Source organism: Raphanus sativus, chromosome 3 (genome assembly GCF_000801105.2).
Source record: "Raphanus sativus cultivar WK10039 chromosome 3, ASM80110v3, whole genome shotgun sequence".
Taxonomy (NCBI): Eukaryota; Viridiplantae; Streptophyta; class Magnoliopsida; order Brassicales; family Brassicaceae; genus Raphanus; species Raphanus sativus.
Window position 1 is genome coordinate 9683177 of NC_079513.1, and position 22313 is coordinate 9705489.

A 22313-nucleotide genomic window follows, 5' to 3' on the forward strand; every position below is an offset into this window, starting at 1 on the left:
ATATGAGATAGCAGTAAAAACAACTAGATGAAGAACCAATTTATTTCTCGAACAATAATATAGATTTAGCAGTCCATTAAGTAACATTTGAAGACCATAAATCTAACAATGAAATTACAGACATAATAATAGAAAACATAATGACAGTCTCAAAAATTGCATAAATAAGTAAATAAACAAAGTAGAGAAAAAAAGAGAGTTCAAGATTTTGGGGATGATTGGTAAAGGCTATGGCTTTCTATTTTTTGCTCTAAGATTTAGGCTTTAGATTTTTAGCTTTGGCTTTAGTTTATTTTGATGTAGAGAATTTTCAGAGCACTGAATAAAATCTCTAGAGAAAGTGCTTTATAAAGCTAATATATTTCCTTTTATAATGTTTTGGCTTTAGATTCAATTTTGAAAATAAAAGCATGATTGCTTTAAAAAAGGGCTGTAGAAATTAAAATGGCTGTCCACAGCTCTTACAGCCTCTACCAATCACTCCCTTTCTCTCTGAATGGGTTCAGATCTCTCTCTCCAATCATAAGTTCTCTCTTCTATAATAATAGAATGGGTATATTACAAAATTGTTGAAATTCCTAATAAATAGTGTAATACTCGGCTAGGGACTTAATGTGAAATTCCTGAAATTTTTGTGTAAAATTTGTAATTTTCTTAGATCATTATTAAACTCGCAGATTGAAAAAGTGTCGATCGACATAGTTGAATGTCATCGATCTACACTTCTTGTAAGAACAGACTCTGCCTTCAAGGTTTAAGGGGTACTTTTTTCAAGCTACAAAATGATCAAAAAGCTTCAATTACATCCCATACATACCTAGATCTGGAAATACTATAAAAACTCTAGAAATATTCTTATATCATGACTAAAAATAAGTAAAAACCATGATTTATCAATTCTCTCAGACTTATCATTGCTTGCCCTTAAAACAAAATTCTCTCTATTCATTGGTTTTCTTTGACCTTATCATCAATAAAACATACATTTTCCGCAGTTATTTATAGTTCGAACATTCTTTTTTTTTTGGGAAATTGCCAAAATGGGACAAAAAACAGCCTTGTTGTCTCTTTAATATAAATTCATTTTTCCTTTTTTTTCTCCTTTTACCCCTTCCATTTCTGAAATTTAATAAAATAAATAGGTTTACTAACCAAAAAAATTATAAAAAATATAAACAATTAATAAAACATTCATATACACAATATGATATGTTTTTTGGTTGAAAAACTTGATAAACATTTTTTTTAAAATTACGTTCTACTAAAATTAGAATTCTCTTCTAGGGAATATGGGTTAGTAAAAACAAATTCTAGAATAAACAAATCCATCTACTATTTTTAGAATAAAAAATCTACTTTTATTATAATTCTAAATATGGGGAAGGCGAGATCGTAAATATATCTATTTTTCTTAAGAATGCGGTTTCTACTTTTATGAAGTATTCTAAAATTTCCGGAATGTGAAATCTAGACACTACTCGTACGTTTACGTGAGGTATAAATTGCATTCAGGATTTTTGTCATTGTTCTAGATAGTGTAGAAAGTGCATCCTACGGATAAGAAAACTGTTTATTGCGAAAATTAAGAAAATTCCACTTAAGAAAATATCCTAAAAATATTCTAATTTTCTAAAACATGATTTGGTCGATTTTCACAAACTCCATAGTTTCTCTTTTGATTTTCACAAACTCTTGTTCTATGATGTATATCTATACAACTTGTGGTGTTTGGGAATTTGGTGAAACTACGGGATGGGTTTTTTCTGCCATTAACAAAGGGGGAGGCTACTGTTATTAGAATCAAGTTCTACCTTATAGGATTAAAAAGAATGGTTTTTGAAGATTTTGATATGGAAGAAGATAGCTTAACCGATTTGGAGTTGAGTTATCTACCTACTGAGTTGATCGATTTCTTTTGCCTTTCTAAAATCTGTTATTTTATCTTTTTTATTAAAATTTTTAAAATTCGTTTTAATTGCTGTTTAATTAGATTAATGAAAGTTACTTTAGGGATTATGAAAATTATTATACTAAATGGACAACTTAGTAATGGATTTATACTAAAAAGACAACATGGCTGTTTTTTGTTCTATTTTGGCAATTTTCCTTTTTTTTTTGGTAAACAAGTTCGAACATTCTTTTTTTAGATAACTCATTAAACAATTCACCACAAACGCAAACCATATTTCTGAATAGATTTTAATATCTAACATTGTTTTCTCAACATATTTTCACTTAATTTACAAACATATTTTGTCTGGAAAACATATTTCACGTGGCTAGGATAACCAGCAACTCCTGACTTCACCGTGTTTACCCATGTAAAGTTCCAGATTAGGCCGTCAGGTTAAAACGCTGGCCAAATAGCAGTGCATTTAGTGATTTTGATATGCAATCTATATTATTAAAATATGAGTACAAATATAATTTACCTTTTAGTTTTGTAAGTTATTTACACTCTAATGCCACTAAAGTTATAAATAATCTTTAAAATTAATTAATGTTGTATTTTCCAATTAATAAATACATTTTCCTAATTCAAATTCATACCTACAAAAACAGAAACAATTTATTAAATGTAATCTGTTTTATCAGCTAAATTACAGTGTGAAAAATAGAGAAAATGGAAATGGTAAAATATATATTTTTTATTGTGCCATCGCTTAACCGTAATGTGCATTTTTCTTCTTCGCAAACAAACAGTGGAGGATTACTTAGGGGGTGTATTTAACTGAGAATTTTAGGTGATTTGTATTAAAATGACAAATCCACTGTTATTCAAACATGAATTTTAAATTGAATACACCTCCCTTAAGCTTTTAAGACAAATAAAAATCATGACTTCAAGTCTTCATTGCTAGCCTATCATACATATATTAATTAATCCTAAAAGTCCAATGTTCAATCACGTTCTCCATGGTATCATATGGATACACCTGTTTGTGAAGTAAAATGTGCAGTGCAATAATCAACACATATATTAATTACTGTAATATATAATCGAGATAGATACAAATATATTCCTTAGAGGATAAAATGCAAACAATCTATACAAATCGATTTTTGTAATTTTCTACACAAATCAAATCAATAAATTTAGAATCCAAACAAAATATCCTTTATTAGTCTATCCAAACCTATAATTAAAGTGGAGTCTTTATTGTATGTATAAAATATAGAAACCAGAGCCTAGATTTTCCTTAATTATTATATTTACGAAAAAATATATTATCTATAATATCTTTTCAAATAAATTCTTGATCAATTGATTTGTCGTAAGAGACTAAGAGTCAACAATAAATGAAAGATTTTGTGAATAACTAGCAACCAAGCAACCTATATCATTAAAATAGAAATACAATATTGAAGGAACCCTTAGTTTTCATTTTATTTTAAATGAAAAGCATCAAAATAAATTTATATATCATATAAAATAATTTATGAATAAATTATTAGTATAACGATTTCATAATATAAATCTAATTAGTTATGTAATACAAATTTTAACAATTATGTAATAGATATTGTGTAATACAAATTTTGAATATAATGTAACAATTATGTAATACCTATTAATTTACAAATATATATAATCATTAGTAAAAAGAACAAATTTAAAGTGAAAATAAATATTTACACGGCCACAGATCAAGTTATAGAAATAAACAACTACATCGTAAGATTGTTTTTCTTTTACAAATTTATTTTAGTTCTAAATATTTTTGTATATTTTATTTGTTTTAAGGGATGTTAAGATTTCGGAATCGAAAAAAATATGACCCACTTCTATATTATTTTAGTTATGAAATTTAAAATTTATATCAAAATATATTTATTAAACTTTTAATTTTAATTTTTATATAACTATAAATATTAATTTTTAATAATGTTTAAATATTACAAATATATCATTTAATATAAAAAACTAAAAACATAAAATAAATATCCGCCAGCTCGGGCGGGTCAAGGTCTAGTAGACGTTAATTCTCATGAACTACAGGAAAAAAAAAGCAAAGAAAAATGTTGAAGCATGACTGTATCTATGCGATTAGCTTTCACAGATGTTAATATAATGTTGCGACATTATGTCTTTGGGGACACATTTACGAGACTGTTGATTTAATTAATGCAAAGGTTACCTAGACTGGTCTAGAATATAAAAATCTGAGCTCACAGAAACGTCTTAAAATTGATATGGACTAGGTGACAAAACCATTAGTGATTTTCATGTGTTTTAAGATCTGTCGGTTACGAGATTTCAATTATTTTCATGTGATGTATGATCTTTGCGTAGCATTGATCATGTGTGCGTCTTCGAATACGAGCCATTCAAGCATCTATAAATAGACGACTAATTGATAAGATATTGAGAACGAAAAAAATGTTGTCTCTAGTCTCTATTTTCTTGACTTGTCTTGCTCTTATTCTCATCCCTTGTCTCTTTATCTTTAGGCGTCCAAGTTTTCCCCTCTTCTTAAAAAAAATCATCATATTCATCAATACCACAGCTTCTCAATACAATGATGAAGAAGAGAGGTAGTGTGGTTCTAGTTATCATACTTTTTACATGGCCATCTTCTTAGTTCTGTTATGTACATTAAGGAATGGTTTCTCTTAGTCTAATCTCAAATTAACTAATTTTAGAACATACAACGTAGTGTAAATTCCATAGAAGCCAAGTGCGTCTGTCCTCAACCAACCTAACAAAACTATCATATATTTTCTTGTTCTGTAACATACAAACACGCACACTACAACTGGATTAAATATGTTTAGTGACATGGCAAGACATTAGCACATACCAGCATACTATAAGTAATATACATATATGGAAGTTTCAACATGTCCAGTAAAGGAGGTTTTGCCCAACTGGTTCCTTACTTACTTCGAGATCATGTTATATTAAAGTTCCAAACATTTTTTGTTCGTACTAATTAATTTGTAGTGGTACAATCGGAGAGAAAGGGAAACGAGGGAGAATGCCAAAGCATGTGGGGATTATACTGGACGGAAACAGACGTTGGGCGAACAAAAGAGGACTTAGGGTATCGGAAGGTCACGAAGCCGGAGCAAGAACAGTATTGGAGCATGCTATGGACTGTTTCGCCATGGGGATAAACACTCTCTCACTCTTTGCTTTCTCCACTGAAAATTGGGGGAGACCTGATGTAAGCTTTAGAAAAACAAATAATGAGCGATTGATTTTTGTTTCCCATAAATTTCAAGATTTTCTTATATTCCATCATTTCAGGGTGAAGTTAACTTTTTGATGGCTATGTTTGAGAAAAACTTCAAGTCCGAAATGGCTTACTTCGACAGGTACTCAACCAGTAGTTTTGATATTTTTTGAAGTGTTAATGTTTTTTTTTTTTTTTGGAAGTGTTAATGTTAATTTTTCGGCTTGCCTTTTAGATATAAAGTCAAGATCTCCGTTATCGGGAAACGGACAAATATGCCCCAGTCGCTTCTAGGTTTGATACATGAGGTCGAAGAAGCTACAAAGAACTATAAAGAGAAGCATCTTATTATGGCGTTAGACTATAGTGGAAGGTTTGATATCTTACAGGCCTGCAAAAGTCTTGCTGAAAAGACGAAAAATGGGCTCATCCAAGTGGAGGATATCAACGAAAGCATGATTGACAAAGAGTTAATGACAAGCTGTAGTGAGTACCCAAACCCTGATCTGTTGATCAGGACCAGCGGAGAGCAAAGAATCAGTAACTTCTTCTTATGGCAATCAGCTTATACTGAGCTCTACTTTTCTAATGTTCTGTGGCCTGACTTTGGCGAGGCTGAGTATCTCAAAGCTTTGACTTGGTATCAGCAGAGACAGAGGCGATTTGGTCGAAGAGTTTGAACTTTGACTTTTCATGTATTGCAAATAAATGGCTTAGTTAGCCAATGCTACTTTAATGTTATTTATTTTTCTAATAACACTATCATTAAATAGTGAAAAAAAAATCACCTTTTTTTTTTATTTGCTAGGATGGGTTCGGGCCTTCGGCCTTAATCCCCCTAGGTCCGGTACCAGCCTGCGTCTGTACCCCTTAAAGAGGAGGCCTAAGTCATACCGTGGACAAGACGAGTCGAACCCGGGGCCGTACTTGCAGCTGCAAGCCGTTCACCACCAGACTAACTGTCAAATGAATATCATTATAGAAATCCCAAGCTACACACTACCAGAAACAATGATCGCATCTCCACCGTGTTCTGATCCATCTAAGGGACTATAACGGTCTATTATTGCAGAGCACCAGCAATCATATGATACGTTGGGATCTATTATTTCCAATAGAGACATAAACATCTCAGGTTTTTCGTAAACCCAATGGCTTGAGAATACCGAACTACTGATCATGTGATACATCCGATCAACAAATTCACGAGTAAAACAATGATAGTTGTGAATCAATCCTCTATCATCAATACTAAATGCTAAGTTCAGCATACCATCTACATACTTGGCCAACAACAATCCTCTCTCACCAGCAAGCTGATTTTTTCCCTTCCTTCATCAAGTAAATGGAGGACGAAGAACTCATACATACCTCGCAAGTCGATGACCTCTAGATTACCGGATTGGTAGAACCTAAGCCTGCATGTTCTAAGAGCATTAACCTCATCTATCTAGTCATTCAAGTGAAAGAGATCTGCAGATCGGTAGAAGTATTCTTCTCTGCAAATTTGATTGAACCCGGAGAAAACAACTCTTGCACTACCGAAGTCCCAGAGATGTCTTGTTGTTACCTTTAAACTTGATATAACTATAAAACTTTGAACAACGTAGTAAAAATTTAAATAGTTTAGATTGTATAACTTAGTAATACTTTGTGAATGATGACTTAATTTAATAGTTATGTTTTTCTATGAAGTGCTGCTTTCAAAGAATAAAATGAAACTATCTGACCTCTGATAGTAGATACATGGAACAAAATGAGAAGGATGGTAGTTTAGGTAGTGGAGAGATGAAAGAAGAATGTGGATAAGGGTATAGGAGAGAATGACAATAGAAGTAATATGGAAAAATAGCATAGGGATGAGCAAAACGAAAAAGAAGCAATGAAGAACAAATCAATCATTGGCAAACAATACAAGTGACAATAAAAAAACAATCATTTTCAACCTATACAAGTTTTTGTAACTTGGTAACTGAGTTAAATTTTTTTTATTTATATTTGTAACTCGGTAAAACTTCGCGAAAGTTTTTCCATTTTTGTTTGTTCCTTTGTAGATCTTGAGATTACTTTGCTTTGTGTTTGCTTAACTCGGTAAAATTTTGTTAAAGTTACATATTTCTGGTTGTCAAACTTATTATTACTTTGTTTTAGTGTTTGTGTAAAGTTGGTTAAATAGGAAAAAACTTTACATTCCATTAAGGTGATACAAATTTTAATTAGTTATGCATCCAAATTCTTATAACTACTAAAATAAAACAACATAGAACTATCATTATTTTCTTCGCACTATAGGGTTTCTTAATCTTCATAGTTGCCTTAAGAAGTAAAAACTTCTTCTTTTAACACACTAATTTTGTTGTTTGTGTTTATATTACTTGATTTGTTATTTATGTTCGTAGAACTTGGTGTAACTTAAGATAACGTTGGTTAAGTATATCATGTTTGTTTGTAAAGTATATCATGTTTGTTTGTCAAACTTCGTAAATCTTAGTATTACTTATTTTTTTGCATGTTTGTGTAATTAGTATTTTTTTCTGTTTGTACAATTCGGTAAAAATTTGTCAGAATTTTAATTTTTCATTTGTCAAATTTCGAAAACTTAAAAAAAAACTCGTCATTGAACTAATTTGTTAGAAGTTATGATTGATTGTACAACAAAAATCTCAGAAATACCATGGCAGTAGGAATAAGATAACATATAACTATCAATATATTTCTTCCATTATTGAGTCTCTAATCTGCATGGTCGTTTGAGAAACCACACAGAGACATCAATAGTATTGGAAATACGGATTTGGATGAGATTAAGAGAACTTCTCGATGATACCCTCGTTGCTGCATCATCACTTAATAGGTAGCTTCAGAATTTTGACTCTTGATTACCACTATTTTCTGGAAAAAAACCTGAAAATTGCAGCTTAGGTGAAGAAATATGAAAAAGGAAAAAAGTGGATGAGAGAAAATGGGTTGAGAGGACTGAGAAGACAGTAGCAATGAGAAAACCCTAAAAATTAAAGAAATTATAGTTACCAACTTCGTTTTTGGGGTCTGGAAAATATTAAAATTTTGGGAGGGAAAATTCTGAAATTTGGATGAGAATTTTTTTTACAACACTTTTGGTGTCAAAGTTTTACCAAGTTTGTAGTTTTACAAAAAGTTTCAAAGTTTTATTTTTCTATTTTTTGCATTTTTAGTTTTACTGTACTCCAAAGATTTATATTATAGTTATACCACTTATATTTAGTTTCCTACAATCATTTCCCATCAAATCATGTTGTAATATAATTAATTTCGTGGTATAAGTTTTGTAATGTTACAAGGTCAGTACTAAGAAAAAATTCATAAAAGAACATGGTATTTTCTCTATTATAAATAGTACACAATTATGTGATGAAAATTTTGACTATAATTATTTTGAATTGAAATCAGAAAATACTAACAAATGATAAGCATAATACTTGTAAACAAACAACAAGTTTAGAATTTCGTATCTTCAATTTTTTTTTTGTATTTTATCACTTCTACTAAATTAGTCCTAAACCAATTTCAGAAACATTTTGTTATGGTGGGGAGTGGTTTTAGGCTCGTCTCCTTCTGCAATTCTGACTTTCCAATAGCCCAAACGAAGGTCCAGCTTTGTGAAGAAAGAGGCTTTGGACGATCGGTCAAAGAGATCTGCCACCAAAGGGACAGGATACTTGTTATTCTCTCTCACTTTGTTCAGTGCACGATAGTCCACACACATGCGCAAAAGATCCATCTTGCTTCTTCTGGAACAGCGACCGGTCGATCCCGCTTACGCTTAGTACCCCCTCTTGCAACGATTCGGCGCCTCCACTTGATGCTTGACGCCCACGCTTCCGAGTTCACCTCGTAAACCCTTACAAAAGGGGTGAAGCCCACAGGGGAAACCCTTCACTTCTAAAGAGGATTTTTTATTCCCATATAACTCCATCAATTGATTCAGTAGCCGCCCTACCAAAGCTAGGCAGATAGATAGACTCCTTTCCCGCTGCTAAGGGAGAGCAAGAAAGAAATCAAATTCTTGTTTTTTAATTAGCGCCTCCTTTTGGGTATGCCGATACTAAGAGCATCATTATTGGTAAGACATGTTTTTGAGTCCTTAACATATTTTATTATTACTTTTATGTTCAGAGACAAAGTTAAGGACTTTTCAAAATTTGTAGATTATTGGTAAGTCCTTGACACTTGCCTTTGACTTGCAGGTTGTTGCTGCTGCTACTGAACTTGCCCATCTTGCACTTGGTTCTCTCGCCCAGCCTCAGTCTTATTGCTAGTCTAGTCCTAAACCATCAACCCAAAAGAAGATTCATCATCAAGCTTAAAACTTTCTACCACAAAGTCATCTCAAAAGCAACACCACTAGTGATTTGAACCTAAATAATGGTTTGGATTCAATGAGAAAAGGGATCAACTTTTTGCACAACAAGTTAAATCTTCTAGCTAGACCAACTCACAAACAAAAAAAATATGTCTTAGCTAAGTCAAAGTGGGAGTGAAAGAAGTTTCTTCACCTCAAAAGATTCAGCATTGTAAAAGAATGCAGAGAGAGCTAAAGCATTTTACAGGTTACACACCAAAATGCAAACTATTATAAGAGAGGTGGAAAAGACTAACCTCGAAGAACTAATACCCATCACCAGCACTCAACACACAGCTACTCAGTTCCACTGGTAATCTGTTCAAAACCAAATCCAAAATCATAAAATTCAGAAGCGAACATCAACTGATCTAATCAAGGACTCATCTACAACTACAACTAAAACTACAAGTACAACATCTAAGAGAAGATAACCTAAAAGATCGAGAGATAACCTTTGATTTCGTTTCGTTTTCAGAAGATCTTTGAATTCGATTCTGAACAAGGACTCTCATCTAACCGATGTGAGAGGCCTTTGATTTCGATTCTTAAAAAAACCCTAGCCTTCGAGTTCGTTTTCGGTCTTCATAAGAACATATGGCCTTCGATTTTGATTCAGAACAAACTCCTCGCCTTTGATTTTGATTCAGAACAAACCCCTCTCTTTCCAAAACACTATCAACAACGCGGAGCGTGTTTCTTCTCCCAATCCTGTCCTGCCACGTCGCGTTAAGGACCAAAGAAAAGAGACCTTAATTTAGGCTTGTTGGCGATGGCCTTACTGATTTTTGATTTATTTTGGATCCATAAATACATAAGGGCAGGCCCTAAGGGCCACCGATAATGATGGTCTAAGAGTCCTCTGAAAGAGTTGTGAAAAACATCAACTTGAACCTAATTCATCTACGAAAAAGGTAGTTTCTTTGCTCTGGGCAGGAGCGCTAGTGGACACGGGGAGGGAGCAGGCGAAGCGATATATGTAGATGGGGCCTTCGGCTCCCACCCTCGATTTTCCATCCAATCTTCCTATCTTCTTTTTCCTTGATTTGGAAGCATTCGATCTCTGCTTCATCTAACTCAACCCAAGTAATGCCCAAAGACTCCCATGCTTTTCTTGTTTGGACCAACCGGCACCGGCAATTTCCGACGAGTCCTTTTATGGATGGCTGTTCTCATTCCGTCGGAGGCGATGGAAGCGGTGCCAGCTCTTCGAAGCGACCATTGAATAGCATGGCCTGGGGCTAAAATCACTAAGACTCCCTACTTGCAAGAGTGCCAGACGTAGCCTTGTGCATGGCCATTGTTGGTGCTTCCGCATTCTCCGATAATAGTCCGTTCCACCGGAAGCTCAGTGGGGTTTCATACGAGGGTCCCGCGTACTGTGCTCTGGCTCTCTTCTTTTTCTGGTTGACGTTGATTCAAAAGCAATGGGCGCTGTGCTGTGGGTCAGTTTCGGGGCGGGAATTTAGTTTTTTTATCGTCTTGAAGAATCATCTTGAATAATAGATGCAACTAATCATGGTGTGCATTTCGTTCTGGTTCATGAATTTAAACTTTTCAAGAGCAAGTATGCACTTTTATGTATATTTTATTGAAATAAATCAGAATTTTTAATATTCAGAGCTCACAGTTGAAAATAATAATTTCAAAACAGTTATGGTGTGATGCTTGATCAACTAAATCTTTCAAATGCTCTGACAATATACTCCACTGACTCAGTCACCTTAAGATATCATTATGTTTCTTCAGTTATCTCTTGGGTTTTACTACCAATGAAATATAACTCAAATTCAATATCTTTATACATGGATTTATGGTCATCTTTCCGCATATCCGATCCACTAGCATACACCTTTGTTTGGAATCCATTTGTAACTATCTCCGGCTTTATAATATTATTTTTCATAATCAAAGTGTATGTTTGTGAAAAAAAATTTTGTCTCCTGTAAAAATCAAAATGATTAAAAATTATATTAGATGAAATTTCACGGTTCGACCATAAAATTTTACCATGTTATACAGTTTTACCAATATAGTTATATCAAGTTATAGAGTTTAGCCAGTAATATTTTACCTAGCTATACAATTTTACTTAGTTATATTGTATAGGTTTACCAAATTATACAAGTTGTATGGTTATAGTTATGCATAATTATACATAGTTATACCATTTTGTTCTTACTACATTTTCTAGTTCTTAATCAAAATACTAATATTTTACAAATTTTTAATAATTATATCAGTATTTTTCATCATCCAAATATCGAGACTTATAGTTCTCAATGCTCAATTAGTTAATTGTGAACTCCCAACACGAATTTGAAATTAAAATTTCTAATTCTCCACGAATGAATTAATGGAGAAATTAAATTGAATTGAGCTTGAACAAATCAAATATGGGTTCGAGATTTACAGTAGAGAGAAAGAAGGGAAGAAGATAGAGTAGGAGATAATGATTTTGATTAGTTTAGCTAAAAAGGATAATTTAGATATTAACCATATCTTTTAGAAGTATAAAATAAATGAGGAATATGCGAGAATTAGTAAGAGTATGACAAAATAAAATTTGCCTCATTAAGAGTATCTCAGCATTTCACCCTTGGGAACACTGTTCTGGATTACGTTATTATCTAATAGATGTTCTTTTTTATTGTTTAAAATTCAAATGACTATGTTAATATAATAACTGTAAGAGATTATTATTTCGCCTCTTATGGTTGTTGATGCTCTAATCCAGCTAGACTCAGATCATTAACAATCTCATCTTCCAAACCCTGTAATATAAAGATCATTAACAATCTCATTTTCCAAACCCTGTAAATAAAGCAGTTATGGATACCAAAGAAAACAAATAAAGCTCAAAAGGATTAATCACGAAGACCAACTAATTTTGCTTTTCAGCAATAGTCAAATTTTTTCCATACAATGGTAAGCCAAAGATAATATGAATTCACAGTTGGTTTAATGACAATTTACTATAATTTATCACTATGCATCCCAAATACATAACAAAGACTACAATGTTCAAAGCAATGACATGTGAATCCATTAAAGCACAAAAGTTTGATATAAATTATCTCAAATATTTGCCGAATAAAAAAAACACAATCCACTTTCTAACGAAGAATCTAGGCCTGCGATTTCGGTTTTCCGAAATCGAACCGAACCAATTTTTTGGTTTTTGGTTAACCGGTTTTTGGAGAAATAATTCCGAATATAACCGATTCATTAATCGGTTCGGTTCGGAATTCGGTTATTTTTGGAATTTCGGATTTATCGAAAATAACCGATTGTACCGATAAAATTGTATGAAAATCGGAAAATTCGGTTAATGTCGGTTTATTTCAGTTTATTTCGGTTATTTCGGAATATTTAGGTTTCCCGGTTATTTTTAAAATCTGTTTAAATCGGTTAATTTCGGTTATTTCGGTTCGTCGGTTCAATTCGGTTAATCGGTTTATCCCTTAACATTTCGAAAATTAATCAAACACACAAGACATTCCATTGTTGAAACTTCAAACCAAATTCATCCATTACACAAGACATTACCCTATTGAATCTAACTCTCTTTGCATGAAACACAAATTCAAAAGGCAAAGAGTTATAGATTCAAATGTTGGTTTTACCAAAAAATAGAGAAACTTAAGTCCAAAACAGAGAAAGAGAGCCAAAAAAGAACAGGCCATCACCACGCTCACTCTCACTCTCACACTTCAACGGTCCAACCTGCCATATATTGAGGTTAAAATCATTTCAGATTCTGCAGCAGATACAATCTACAAACTACAAAATAAATAAAGAGATAGAACACTAAAGAAGATGACATTACCTCTAGTTCTCAGCTTGTCTTGGTAGTTCCAGACTCTCTACACAATGACAAATATAATTAGCACAAAAATACATCATAAACATTAACAGAAAAAGTGAAAGATTTACCTAAAGACTCATGAAAATCCAATTCTTCAAACATCTGAACCATATTTGCAACCTTCTCGGCATGTATATTATTTCGAAACCATTGCTGTGTACATACGAGTGCTTCGATCATGTAGGGTGTTAGGCAGCTTCGATATGGATCTAAAAAACTTCCACTAGTACTAAATGCCGACTCGGAAGCAACAGAAGAGACCTGGATAGCTATAACATCCTTCACCATATCTGATAGAACTGGATACTTAGCAGAATTACGACTCCACCATGACAAAACATCAAATTCCCTTCCCATCCTGTTTGTGGTTCGTGGCACTGGTCTTTCCATCAGGTAAATATCAAGCTCGCTACTGCCTTCATCATTTGCAACCTCGGACTCCATCTCTGAGTACAAAGAATCCTTCCCCTCATACTCTTCATCATCATCAGAAATGTCGAACAAGTTACAAGCCTCATGTTCGACATTCTCACTAGTGTTACCACCACTATCTCCATGAGGTTGTGGGCGCATCTTCACTGCATACTCCTCATACAGATCTTTCAGCAAAGTCCTAATTGAGCTTCTAAGATGGCTACTCTCGACACTTTTCTTACCATAGAGCTTGTCAAAGCAAATGCAAGCAAACTGCATCTTGTTTCTTGGATCAAACACGCTTGCAATGATGATAAGACCATCCCAATATTTCTCAAACTTGTTCCTCATCTCCCTTGCTTGAATCTGAAGAAGTCCATCTCTGCTGTTGCTCAAACTGATGAGGTTCCTCTCGATGACAACAATCTAATTGTAGCATATTGTTGAAGTGACTGTCTTGGATGCTGAAAACGCCAACGTGCAACCAAAAAAAAGCTTAAGAAACTTCACTAACCTCTGGACTTCATCCCACCCGTGAGAAGTTGGAGGTCCAACCCTCTTAAATCCAGTCTCTTCAGCTTCGTTGAAGTAATCGTTGTACAACATATCTTCTGCTAGCAGCTTCTCAAACGCAACCCTAAACTTCAACGCAGCACACAGCATCAGATATGTTGAGTTCCACCTCGTAGTACAGTCCAAAGACAAGCTTCCTCTACTAACTTTTCCTGTGAGGACCCTCAACTGAAACGATTGTAGCCGTGGACCGGATGATCTTACATACTTAACGGCATTTCTGATAGCCACCAAACTCTCTTTTACCTCAGCTAAACCATCCCTCACTATCAATTTTAATACATGGGCACATCACCGCATATGCATCAACTCCTCATTCCTAACTAAAGCATCTGGTCCTACTTGCTTACAAGCTTCTGTGAACAGTTGTAGTGCCTTATCATTCCCCTTGGTGTTGCTACTGTCACCGTGAACACTTTCTTGATTCCCCAATCCTCAAGACATTGACTCAGATGCTCAGCTATCGTTTCTCCTTTATGATCTGTTACTGGCTGGAAGCTAATAATCCTCTTCTGCATAGCCTAGTTTCTATCAGTCCAGTGAGCTGTCACAACCATATAGCTGCAAGAGGTTGTAGGAGCAACCCATATATCCGTGGTTAGAGAGACCCTCTTCTGCTCAGAACTGAACAAGTGCTTCAACGCTTCTTTCTCTTTCAAGAACATCCCAAATATGTCCTATGTTGCTGTCCTTCTACAATGAACCGTGTACTGAGGCAACACGTTTTGACAGAAAGCCTAAACCCTTCGGATTCCACAAAATAAAACGGTAACTCATTCAACACAATCATCTCATTGACCGATCTCCTAAACAGGCTAGCATCATACTTCACTGCAGTCACTACACCACTACTATCACCACCTAGCATTGTCTGACCCCCACTAGACTTAAAGAGCTCATACAACTTACATCGAGCTATGTGATTCTTCATGGCGCTTGTTCCACTCTTCTTGGAGTCGCATCCTATATCTTGACCACAATATCGACAGTTAGCTATGCTTGGATCATCTTCCCTCTGAATAAAGTGATGCCACACTTCTGCTCTGTGAACTTGCTTCTTCTTTGTAGGTGGAGGCAGTTCGGTACTTGATCTCTCTGAAGCAGGCCTTTTCTTTCCACCAGTCTGAGATTCATGTCCTTCTCCAGATTGATCATCATCGTTGTTAATGTTATCTTCACAAGCAGACATCTACATCAAGAAAAATAAAATTAAACCATTATTTAACACAAGTCAAGTAGAGAATCTAACACATTGAGACACTGTAATCAAACCATAATTAAACACTAATCATAAAATCCATGTCGATTTTGAATTTAATCCCTAAATTCTCATACTAACAAAATCAATCTGAAACAAAAATCTAATCTACAAAATCAACAGACAAACCGTGGTAATAGATAGAAAGAAAGTGAAATCGAAAACATCTTAAGTGAGAAACCGAAAATCCCAAATCGCTTTTGACCCTAACCCTAATTCCCAAATCAAAACACAAACCCTAATTCAAAATCGTTTTTGAAGAAACCATATTCATAAACAGAAAGAAGATGAAGATTGAAGATGAAGACTGAAGAAGAACTAACCTTTTTAATCGATCTGTTTGAGAGAAATGGATTTGAGTTTAGAGATTAGATAGAGATGATTAGGTTTTCGATCTAAGCTTAAGAAGATTAGCCGACATTAAGCTTAAGAAATGTATTTATACTTAGGTAGGCTAGGTTTAATGATTCTCGGGTTTCCGAATCGGTTACTCGTAACCGAATCGTGCGAATAACCGAACTATATATAAATCTCTGCCGAACGGTTTCCTTCCCGTAACCGAAGAATATCCAAAATGTGAAAAGGACTGTTCGGTTCGGTTCGGACCGTTCTGTTCGGTTCAGAATCGCAGGCCTAGAAGAATCTATGAACAATTTGTTGAATAAATTTTCAAGATCATGAATTCAAATCCAAGCTGCCACATTATCCTAGAACTACAAATAATAAAACGGGTTAAAGTTTACATCTTGCAATCAGTGAAATGCGAAGCAAGCTTACCTTCTTGTTAATCATAAGAATCATTGACATGACATGCTCCAAATAACTGTTTCAGCAGGGTCGTTTTAGATGGAAAAGTCACCCAAACGACATTTTAGGATATACAATTTCAAAGGACACATTTTTTTTAAGTCATATGTTAGATAATATAGAAATTTAACCAATGTTTTCAAACCATCAGAAGGCTATCACCCCAGCCCACCAAAATCACCCCACAATCATCAAGACAATCCTTGATTCTTAGTCTACGACTATTACAACCTGCAGTCTCCATAACTATACCAAAAAATGAATCCAAAAACTACTCAAAGCAACTAAACAGAGGATTGAACTTCCTCATTCTCAAAGCAATTAAGTAGCCATCTAGGAGGACCAGCCGCCACATATGATTGTTGCTGACCACCTTTAGTCACACTCTTATCAATGAGGAGAGCTCCTCTGTTGTTAGCTCTTTTCTCCCGCACTAATTTCCACCACTCTATTCTTCCCAACATACTTCTAATAAGGACATTTTCTCTTTTGAAGTTTGGCCATGCTTTGGGTCTCAGTATCATCTGAGTCAAGTCCCCATCATCAATGGCAAAGATCACTCTGTTGCAACGATGCGCCGCAATGCATTCAATACACCACACTAAGGCTTCCAACTTCACTTCACGTAAACTTCTAATCTGTGAAAAGGCTCTTCCACTGTGTAAGATCACCTTCTCTTTCTCATCTCTTAGAACCCATGCACCGCTTTCTCTTCTCCCAACTTTCATCCAGTCAACCCCGATATTGCACTTGAGCCATCCCTTTGGTGGTGGAGACCACCTCTTTAACTGCTCCACACTATCTCCATTTTCTTCCCTCTCCACATTTCATTCATTAATCTGCGCCAAGGTCTACATCTCTTATTCCACAAAAGTCTTTTCTACTAGCTCCATCAAACCAGTTTGTTTCTCCTCAAAAAGAAAATTATTTCAGGTTCTTCCACAGAAACCACACTAACCAAGGAATAGCATCAACAACCTTAGCAGCAATCAGTTTGTTGGACCCCAATGACATCAAGTAGTGAAGATTAGAGTAATGGGATGTTGCATCAAAACCATCCTGGGACATGGAACATTAGCAAGTGCCCACAACTGCCTAGCAATGGGACAGGTAAACAAGATGTGGTTGATTGATTCTCCATGAAAGCCACAAGCTTGACAGCATGGGTCCATCTTAATTCCCCTTGTAACTAGATGTTCTCCCACCGAGATGGCATTACTTAGGGCTCTCCAAACAAAAGTTTTGATCTTTGAAGGAGCCTTCAACTTCCACGCTGCATTCTTCAGCTCGTTGAGGGATGGTAAGGCTTCTGCTTCTCTGATATCGTTGCTCCTCGCCACTCTGGTCTTCAACCAATAACTAGACTTGACGGAGTAACCTCCATGTTTATTGGGCTGCATACCCAAAAGTCTTCCTCCTAAAAAATGGGTTTCATTCCCAAAATCCTCTGCACGTCCTCTTCATAAAATAAATCATGGAGAGAGTTCAAGTTCCAACACTTATTCTTCTTGTCTATCAACTTGTCAACACAAAAGAGGAGATCGACAAAGATGTTTTTCATTAAAGGCCTTCTAGGGATGTCATCCTCGATCCAAGCATCCACCCACACATATATCATGTTGCCAGTACCCAGCTTCTTTTTAATCCCCATCACAAGCAGTTCCTTCCCAAACTGAATGCTCCGCCACGCATAAGATGGTCTTGCGCCGTTACTGGCTGAGAGGAAGTCGGAATTAGGGAAGTATCTGGTCTTAAACACTCTAGCAAACATGGATTCGGGACCATTGAGAATACGCCAATCCTGCTTGGCTAACAAAGCTTGATTGAAGCTCTGAATATCCTTGAACCCTAGATCGCCTAGTTCTTTAGCCAGAGATAGCTTCGACCAACTCAACCAGTGCATCTTCCTTTTATGTTCTAGTGAGTTCCACCAAAAATCTGCCATCGCCTTAGTTAAATTTTTGCATGACTTCTTGGTTAACTTGAAACAGGACATAGCGTAGATTGGCATAGCCATGGACACCACCTTGATCAGAACCTCTTTACCACCCAGAGATAGTAGCTTAACAAACCAACCAGATAGTCGATCCTTCAGTTTGTCATAGATGTAATCCAGCATTTCGGTTTTGGAGCCACTGAAGCATTCCAGCAATCCCAAATATGATCCTGATCCACCTTCCTTTAGAATACCCGTCACTCCTTTGAGAACTTCTTTCATCTCATCAGGTACCTTGGCTCCAAATGTGATCAATGATTTGGCTAGATTTACTTGCTGTCCGTTGCCTTCTCATACACCTTTAAGATTCTCATCAATTCACTTGCCTGATTTCCATCAGCCCTGCATATCAGCAAGCTGTCATCATCAAAGAGCATGTGATGGATCATTGGGCCTTGGTCTGCGAAGCTTAATGCCTTGAAGCTTATTGTTATTCACTGCCATCTCCAGCATGTGTATTAAGCCTTCAGTACACAAGATGAAAAGGAATGGAGGTAGAGAATCTCCTTGCCTCAGACCTCTCTCTGGGTGAATACTCCCGAATGCTTGATCGTTGATGAGTGTAGAGAACGTCACCGTCAAAACGCAGAACATAACTCTGTCAATCCAAACCTCCGCAAAACCCATAGCTCGAAGAATAGCTCTCAAATAACCCCACTCAACTCTATCATACGCCTTTGATATGTCAGATTTGATTGCCATGAACTCTTTGGAAATCTTTTCGTTTGTCCTTAAGGCATGAACCATCTCATGTGCTATGAGGATATTATCAGTAAGCAGTCTCTCTTCGACGAAAGCAGATTGAGTGGGCGATACGAGATCATGAAGTAAGGGTTTTAATCTTCTCACCATAATCTTGGAAATGATTTTATATAAGACAGAGCAGAGACTGAATGGTCGGAGATCAGACATCAAGACTGGATCCACTATCTTGAGTAATAGGCACAAGTGAGTGTAGTTCCATTCTCTCGGGAATTCTCTATGGACGAAGAACTTTTTGACTTCTTCAGTAACCTGTTTGCCAACAGTTCCTCAATACTTCTGAAAAATAACCCTCACATACCGTCTTGCCCAGGTGCACTTGCCGGCTTTATGGAGAACACCACATCCCTGACTTCTACATTAGTGACCTGATCTCTGGTCAGCAGATCATTCATAGTGCCAGTGACTTTAGAATTGAAACCTTCAAACATGTGGTCAAAGTTCCCATCACTTCCTACTTTGAAAAGATTGTTGAAGTAGTCAGTAGCAACCTGAGCTTTGGCCACCTCGGAGAATTGCATATGTCCTTTCTCGTCCATTAGCTTTACAATTCTCTTTCTATTTCTGGTGGCTTTGATCGAGGAGTGATAGTACTTGGTATTAAGATCTCTCTTAACTGGCCCATTTATCTTTACATCTATGTCTCAAGTATTTATCCTCTTCCTTATACGCTTTAATCAGCTCAGACTTGAGAAAATTAACCTTCTTACCTGAAGGGAAATTCGATGACTGCTAGGCTTCTAACGCAATATGCAGTTGCTATCTTATCCCTGAAATTGGTATTTGACTTCTTTTTCCATCTACTGAGAGATTTCTTACACCTTTTCAACCTATCTGAAATGGAAGATCCAAAGAATTGGTGGTTTGTCAACCAAGCCTTTTTGATTTCCTCTTTTACTCCCGGCTTGCTGAGAAATCTTCCATCAAACTAGAAACTCCCCCTTATAGGAGTTCGAAGAAGCCACTAGCTTGACTAATACAGGTCTGTGATCCGATCCTCTTTTGTCTAAAAGCTCTAATTCGACGCAAGGAAACGTTTGGACCAGTTTTTGTTACCAAAACATTAGGTTGTTACCGTAAGCTTGAAGTTCAGACATTTTACACACAGACAGCATATCATTGAAGGGATGGAAAGTCTTCTCAGTTCGTCTCGGACCCCCGAGCTTCTCACTGTTGTTTCTGATATCGTTTAAGTCTCCAATTAAACACAAGGCTTCTTTTCGATGAGCTCCAGTACGAGACAATCTTTCCCATAACCTTGGTCTGTTTTTCTTGACTGGTTCCCCATATATACAAGACACAAAAAGAAATAATTTCCCATCTGTACACTGAAGTCCACTAGATGTCTATCCACATACTTGAAGGATATATTTAAAAAATGCTTCCACAGAAGCGCCAACCCACCACTGTATCCCACCGGGTTCACAGTTATTAACCTATCGTAACCCAACCATTCATGAAGATCCACTAACTCATCTCGTCCTTGCTTTGTTTCCATAAAAATAAAATATCAGGGAAATGTTCTTTCCGCATCTCCCTTAGACGCGAAGTCTTGTGCACGGCCCAAGCCCGGGAAATTCCAACTCAATATGGCCATTAAATATTGGACGGTCCCTCATTTGGGACCACCAATGGTTTCTTAAACCTTTCAGAGCTTTGAGATGGCTCAACATCATCATTAGCCTTCCTTTTTGTTTCTGTTGTAACTCCTTCACACACCTTCTTTCCGGGTTTCACAGTGCTCTTCGCTATTCCTTTCCCATTTGCCTTTCTTGTGAATGTGCCATGTCGTCGTCTCTTATAGGTTCTCTTCAGGGCAGCCCCGGAAACACTAGGTTCATGGAACCCAATGTTATAACCCGTTGAGCCTTCCTGAAGAAATGTTGATTGAACAGGCTCCTCACTCTCTTCCTGGAGAAACGGCTGGCTGAGAACTTTTCCTGATTGGAGCACTTTGTTACCAGCTGAGATAGCCCCCGCCATCAACTTTTCTCCCATTAAGTGTTTATCCTCCTTAGCCTTAAAGTCGAAGACTAATCCTTTTCTTTTATCTAGATCCTTTGAAATAATTGGAGGAGCCTCTAATCTCAAAAGAGTTTTCTGCCTCATCATCGAGTCATCTTCCAAGTCTTTAAGAGACTTCTTCACTCTTTCTTCCAGTGCAAGCTTATCCTGGCCAGAAGCTGCAATAATGTGTAGTCTCATATCTTCCAACACTTCCTCAGCTATTTTTTCCTTTCCTGGCAAAGGATCCTTCCCCATAAACTTGGTCGGAAATAATCCAAACAGTGGATCATCAACCTCCATCATTGGTATAACCTGAGCCTTGACGCTTTGGTTAACTTCAGGAGCTTTACCGTAAACTTTCAACTTCCTTGCTCTCTCAATGGGGCACATGGATTGTTCGTGACTCATTCGTTGACAAGTGTAACATCTCTTCTGCAACCGTTCATAGTCATATCTGATGATGACCTCTTCCCCTCTAGGAATTGTTATTTTTTCACTTTTCTGAGAGGTTTTGAGACATCAAACTTGACCAGTATCCGAACATAATCCTTTGTCTGAGCCTTTTCCGGATCATACGGCACTTCAATCACCTCTCCAGCAAACCGACCAAAGTCATGGATAGCTTCTGGTTAGTAATGATTCACCAGTAAGTTTCTCATTTGGACCCAGACGAACAGATACTTGAGGTAATCTTTCAGCGGTTTCGCGACCCATCTGTCCAAAACAATCGACCACGAGTTGCTGGTTTGCGGTCCTCTGTTCAGCACATGATTCAAATCACGCTCGGACTTGAAGATGAACTGAAATCGATCTTTGGAGAGAGCCACTCCCTTAACCCTGTCATACAGTTGGCATATCCAGTATCAAATCAGACATCTTTTGACACTGAGGGTTTAATAATCTTCCAATAAGACTAAGAGAGTTCCTCTCGGTGGAATAATACTCCGGTTTATCGGGTAGCACATATGGTTCTTCATCCTCCTCCAGCGTCATCTCCAACAAAGCTTTGTCGAAGTCTGAGGCTGTCATACTTTTTCACATTCTTCACTAACTTCGAACTTATGATTGAG

The 22313-nt window shown here is 36.1% G+C and overlaps 3 protein-coding genes and 1 long non-coding RNA gene across 4 annotated transcripts; 1 reads left to right on the forward strand and 3 right to left on the reverse strand.

Annotated features, from left to right (window-relative positions):
* The first annotated feature begins 4381 nt into the window (after positions 1–4381).
* Positions 4382–5857, forward strand: LOC108830795 (dehydrodolichyl diphosphate synthase 5-like). Its single transcript, XM_057005848.1, has 4 exons — positions 4382–4539; positions 4946–5168; positions 5252–5319; positions 5413–5857. The coding sequence occupies exons 1-4, from the start codon at positions 4382–4384 to the stop codon at positions 5855–5857; spliced, it is 894 nt and encodes a 297-aa protein (XP_056861828.1).
* A 3430-nt stretch (positions 5858–9287) lies between these two features.
* On the reverse strand, positions 9288–10319 carry LOC108830794 (uncharacterized). The gene is made up of 3 exons (XR_001946236.1): positions 10014–10319; positions 9816–9876; positions 9288–9482 (listed from the first exon to the last, which is right to left on the reverse strand). It is a non-coding gene; the product is annotated as an uncharacterized LOC108830794 (long non-coding RNA).
* Positions 10320–13264: 2945 nt separating this feature from the next.
* Positions 13265–14931, reverse strand: LOC108830793 (zinc finger BED domain-containing protein RICESLEEPER 2-like). The gene is made up of 5 exons (XM_057006290.1): positions 14778–14931; positions 14355–14679; positions 13592–14237; positions 13388–13424; positions 13265–13284 (listed from the first exon to the last, which is right to left on the reverse strand). The coding sequence occupies exons 1-5, from the start codon at positions 14929–14931 to the stop codon at positions 13265–13267; spliced, it is 1182 nt and encodes a 393-aa protein (XP_056862270.1).
* A 5901-nt stretch (positions 14932–20832) lies between these two features.
* Positions 20833–22272, reverse strand: LOC108830791 (uncharacterized). Its single transcript, XM_018604371.1, has 3 exons — positions 22187–22272; positions 21888–22080; positions 20833–21744 (listed from the first exon to the last, which is right to left on the reverse strand). The coding sequence occupies exons 1-3, from the start codon at positions 22270–22272 to the stop codon at positions 20833–20835; spliced, it is 1191 nt and encodes a 396-aa protein (XP_018459873.1).
* Between the last annotated feature and the right edge of the window lie 41 nt (positions 22273–22313).

Excerpts from the sequence above, each read along its gene's own strand:
- LOC108830795 (XM_057005848.1), top strand. The coding sequence starts at position 4,382 with ATGTTGTCTCTAGTCTCTATTTTCTTGACTTGTCTTGCTCTTATTCTC. Across the intron at positions 5,169-5,251 it reads AAAATTGGGGGAGACCTGAT|GGTGAAGTTAACTTTTTGAT; the intron begins GTAAGCTTTAGA and ends CCATCATTTCAG. Across the intron at positions 5,320-5,412 it reads GAAATGGCTTACTTCGACAG|ATATAAAGTCAAGATCTCCG; the intron begins GTACTCAACCAG and ends CTTGCCTTTTAG.
- LOC108830793 (XM_057006290.1), bottom strand. The coding sequence starts at position 14,931 with ATGCAGAAGAGGATTATTAGCTTCCAGCCAGTAACAGATCATAAAGGA. Across the intron at positions 14,238-14,354 it reads GGGTGGGATGAAGTCCAGAG|TTTGAGCAACAGCAGAGATG; the intron begins GTTAGTGAAGTT and ends GAACCTCATCAG. Across the intron at positions 13,285-13,387 it reads AGACAAGCTGAGAACTAGAG|GTTGGACCGTTGAAGTGTGA; the intron begins GTAATGTCATCT and ends AATATATGGCAG.
- LOC108830791 (XM_018604371.1), bottom strand. The coding sequence starts at position 22,272 with ATGACAGCCTCAGACTTCGACAAAGCTTTGTTGGAGATGACGCTGGAG. Across the intron at positions 22,081-22,186 it reads GTGCTACCCGATAAACCGGA|GGTTAAGGGAGTGGCTCTCT; the intron begins GTATTATTCCAC and ends ACTGTATGACAG. Across the intron at positions 21,745-21,887 it reads TCCAAATGAGAAACTTACTG|AAAAGTGAAAAAATAACAAT; the intron begins GTGAATCATTAC and ends AAAACCTCTCAG.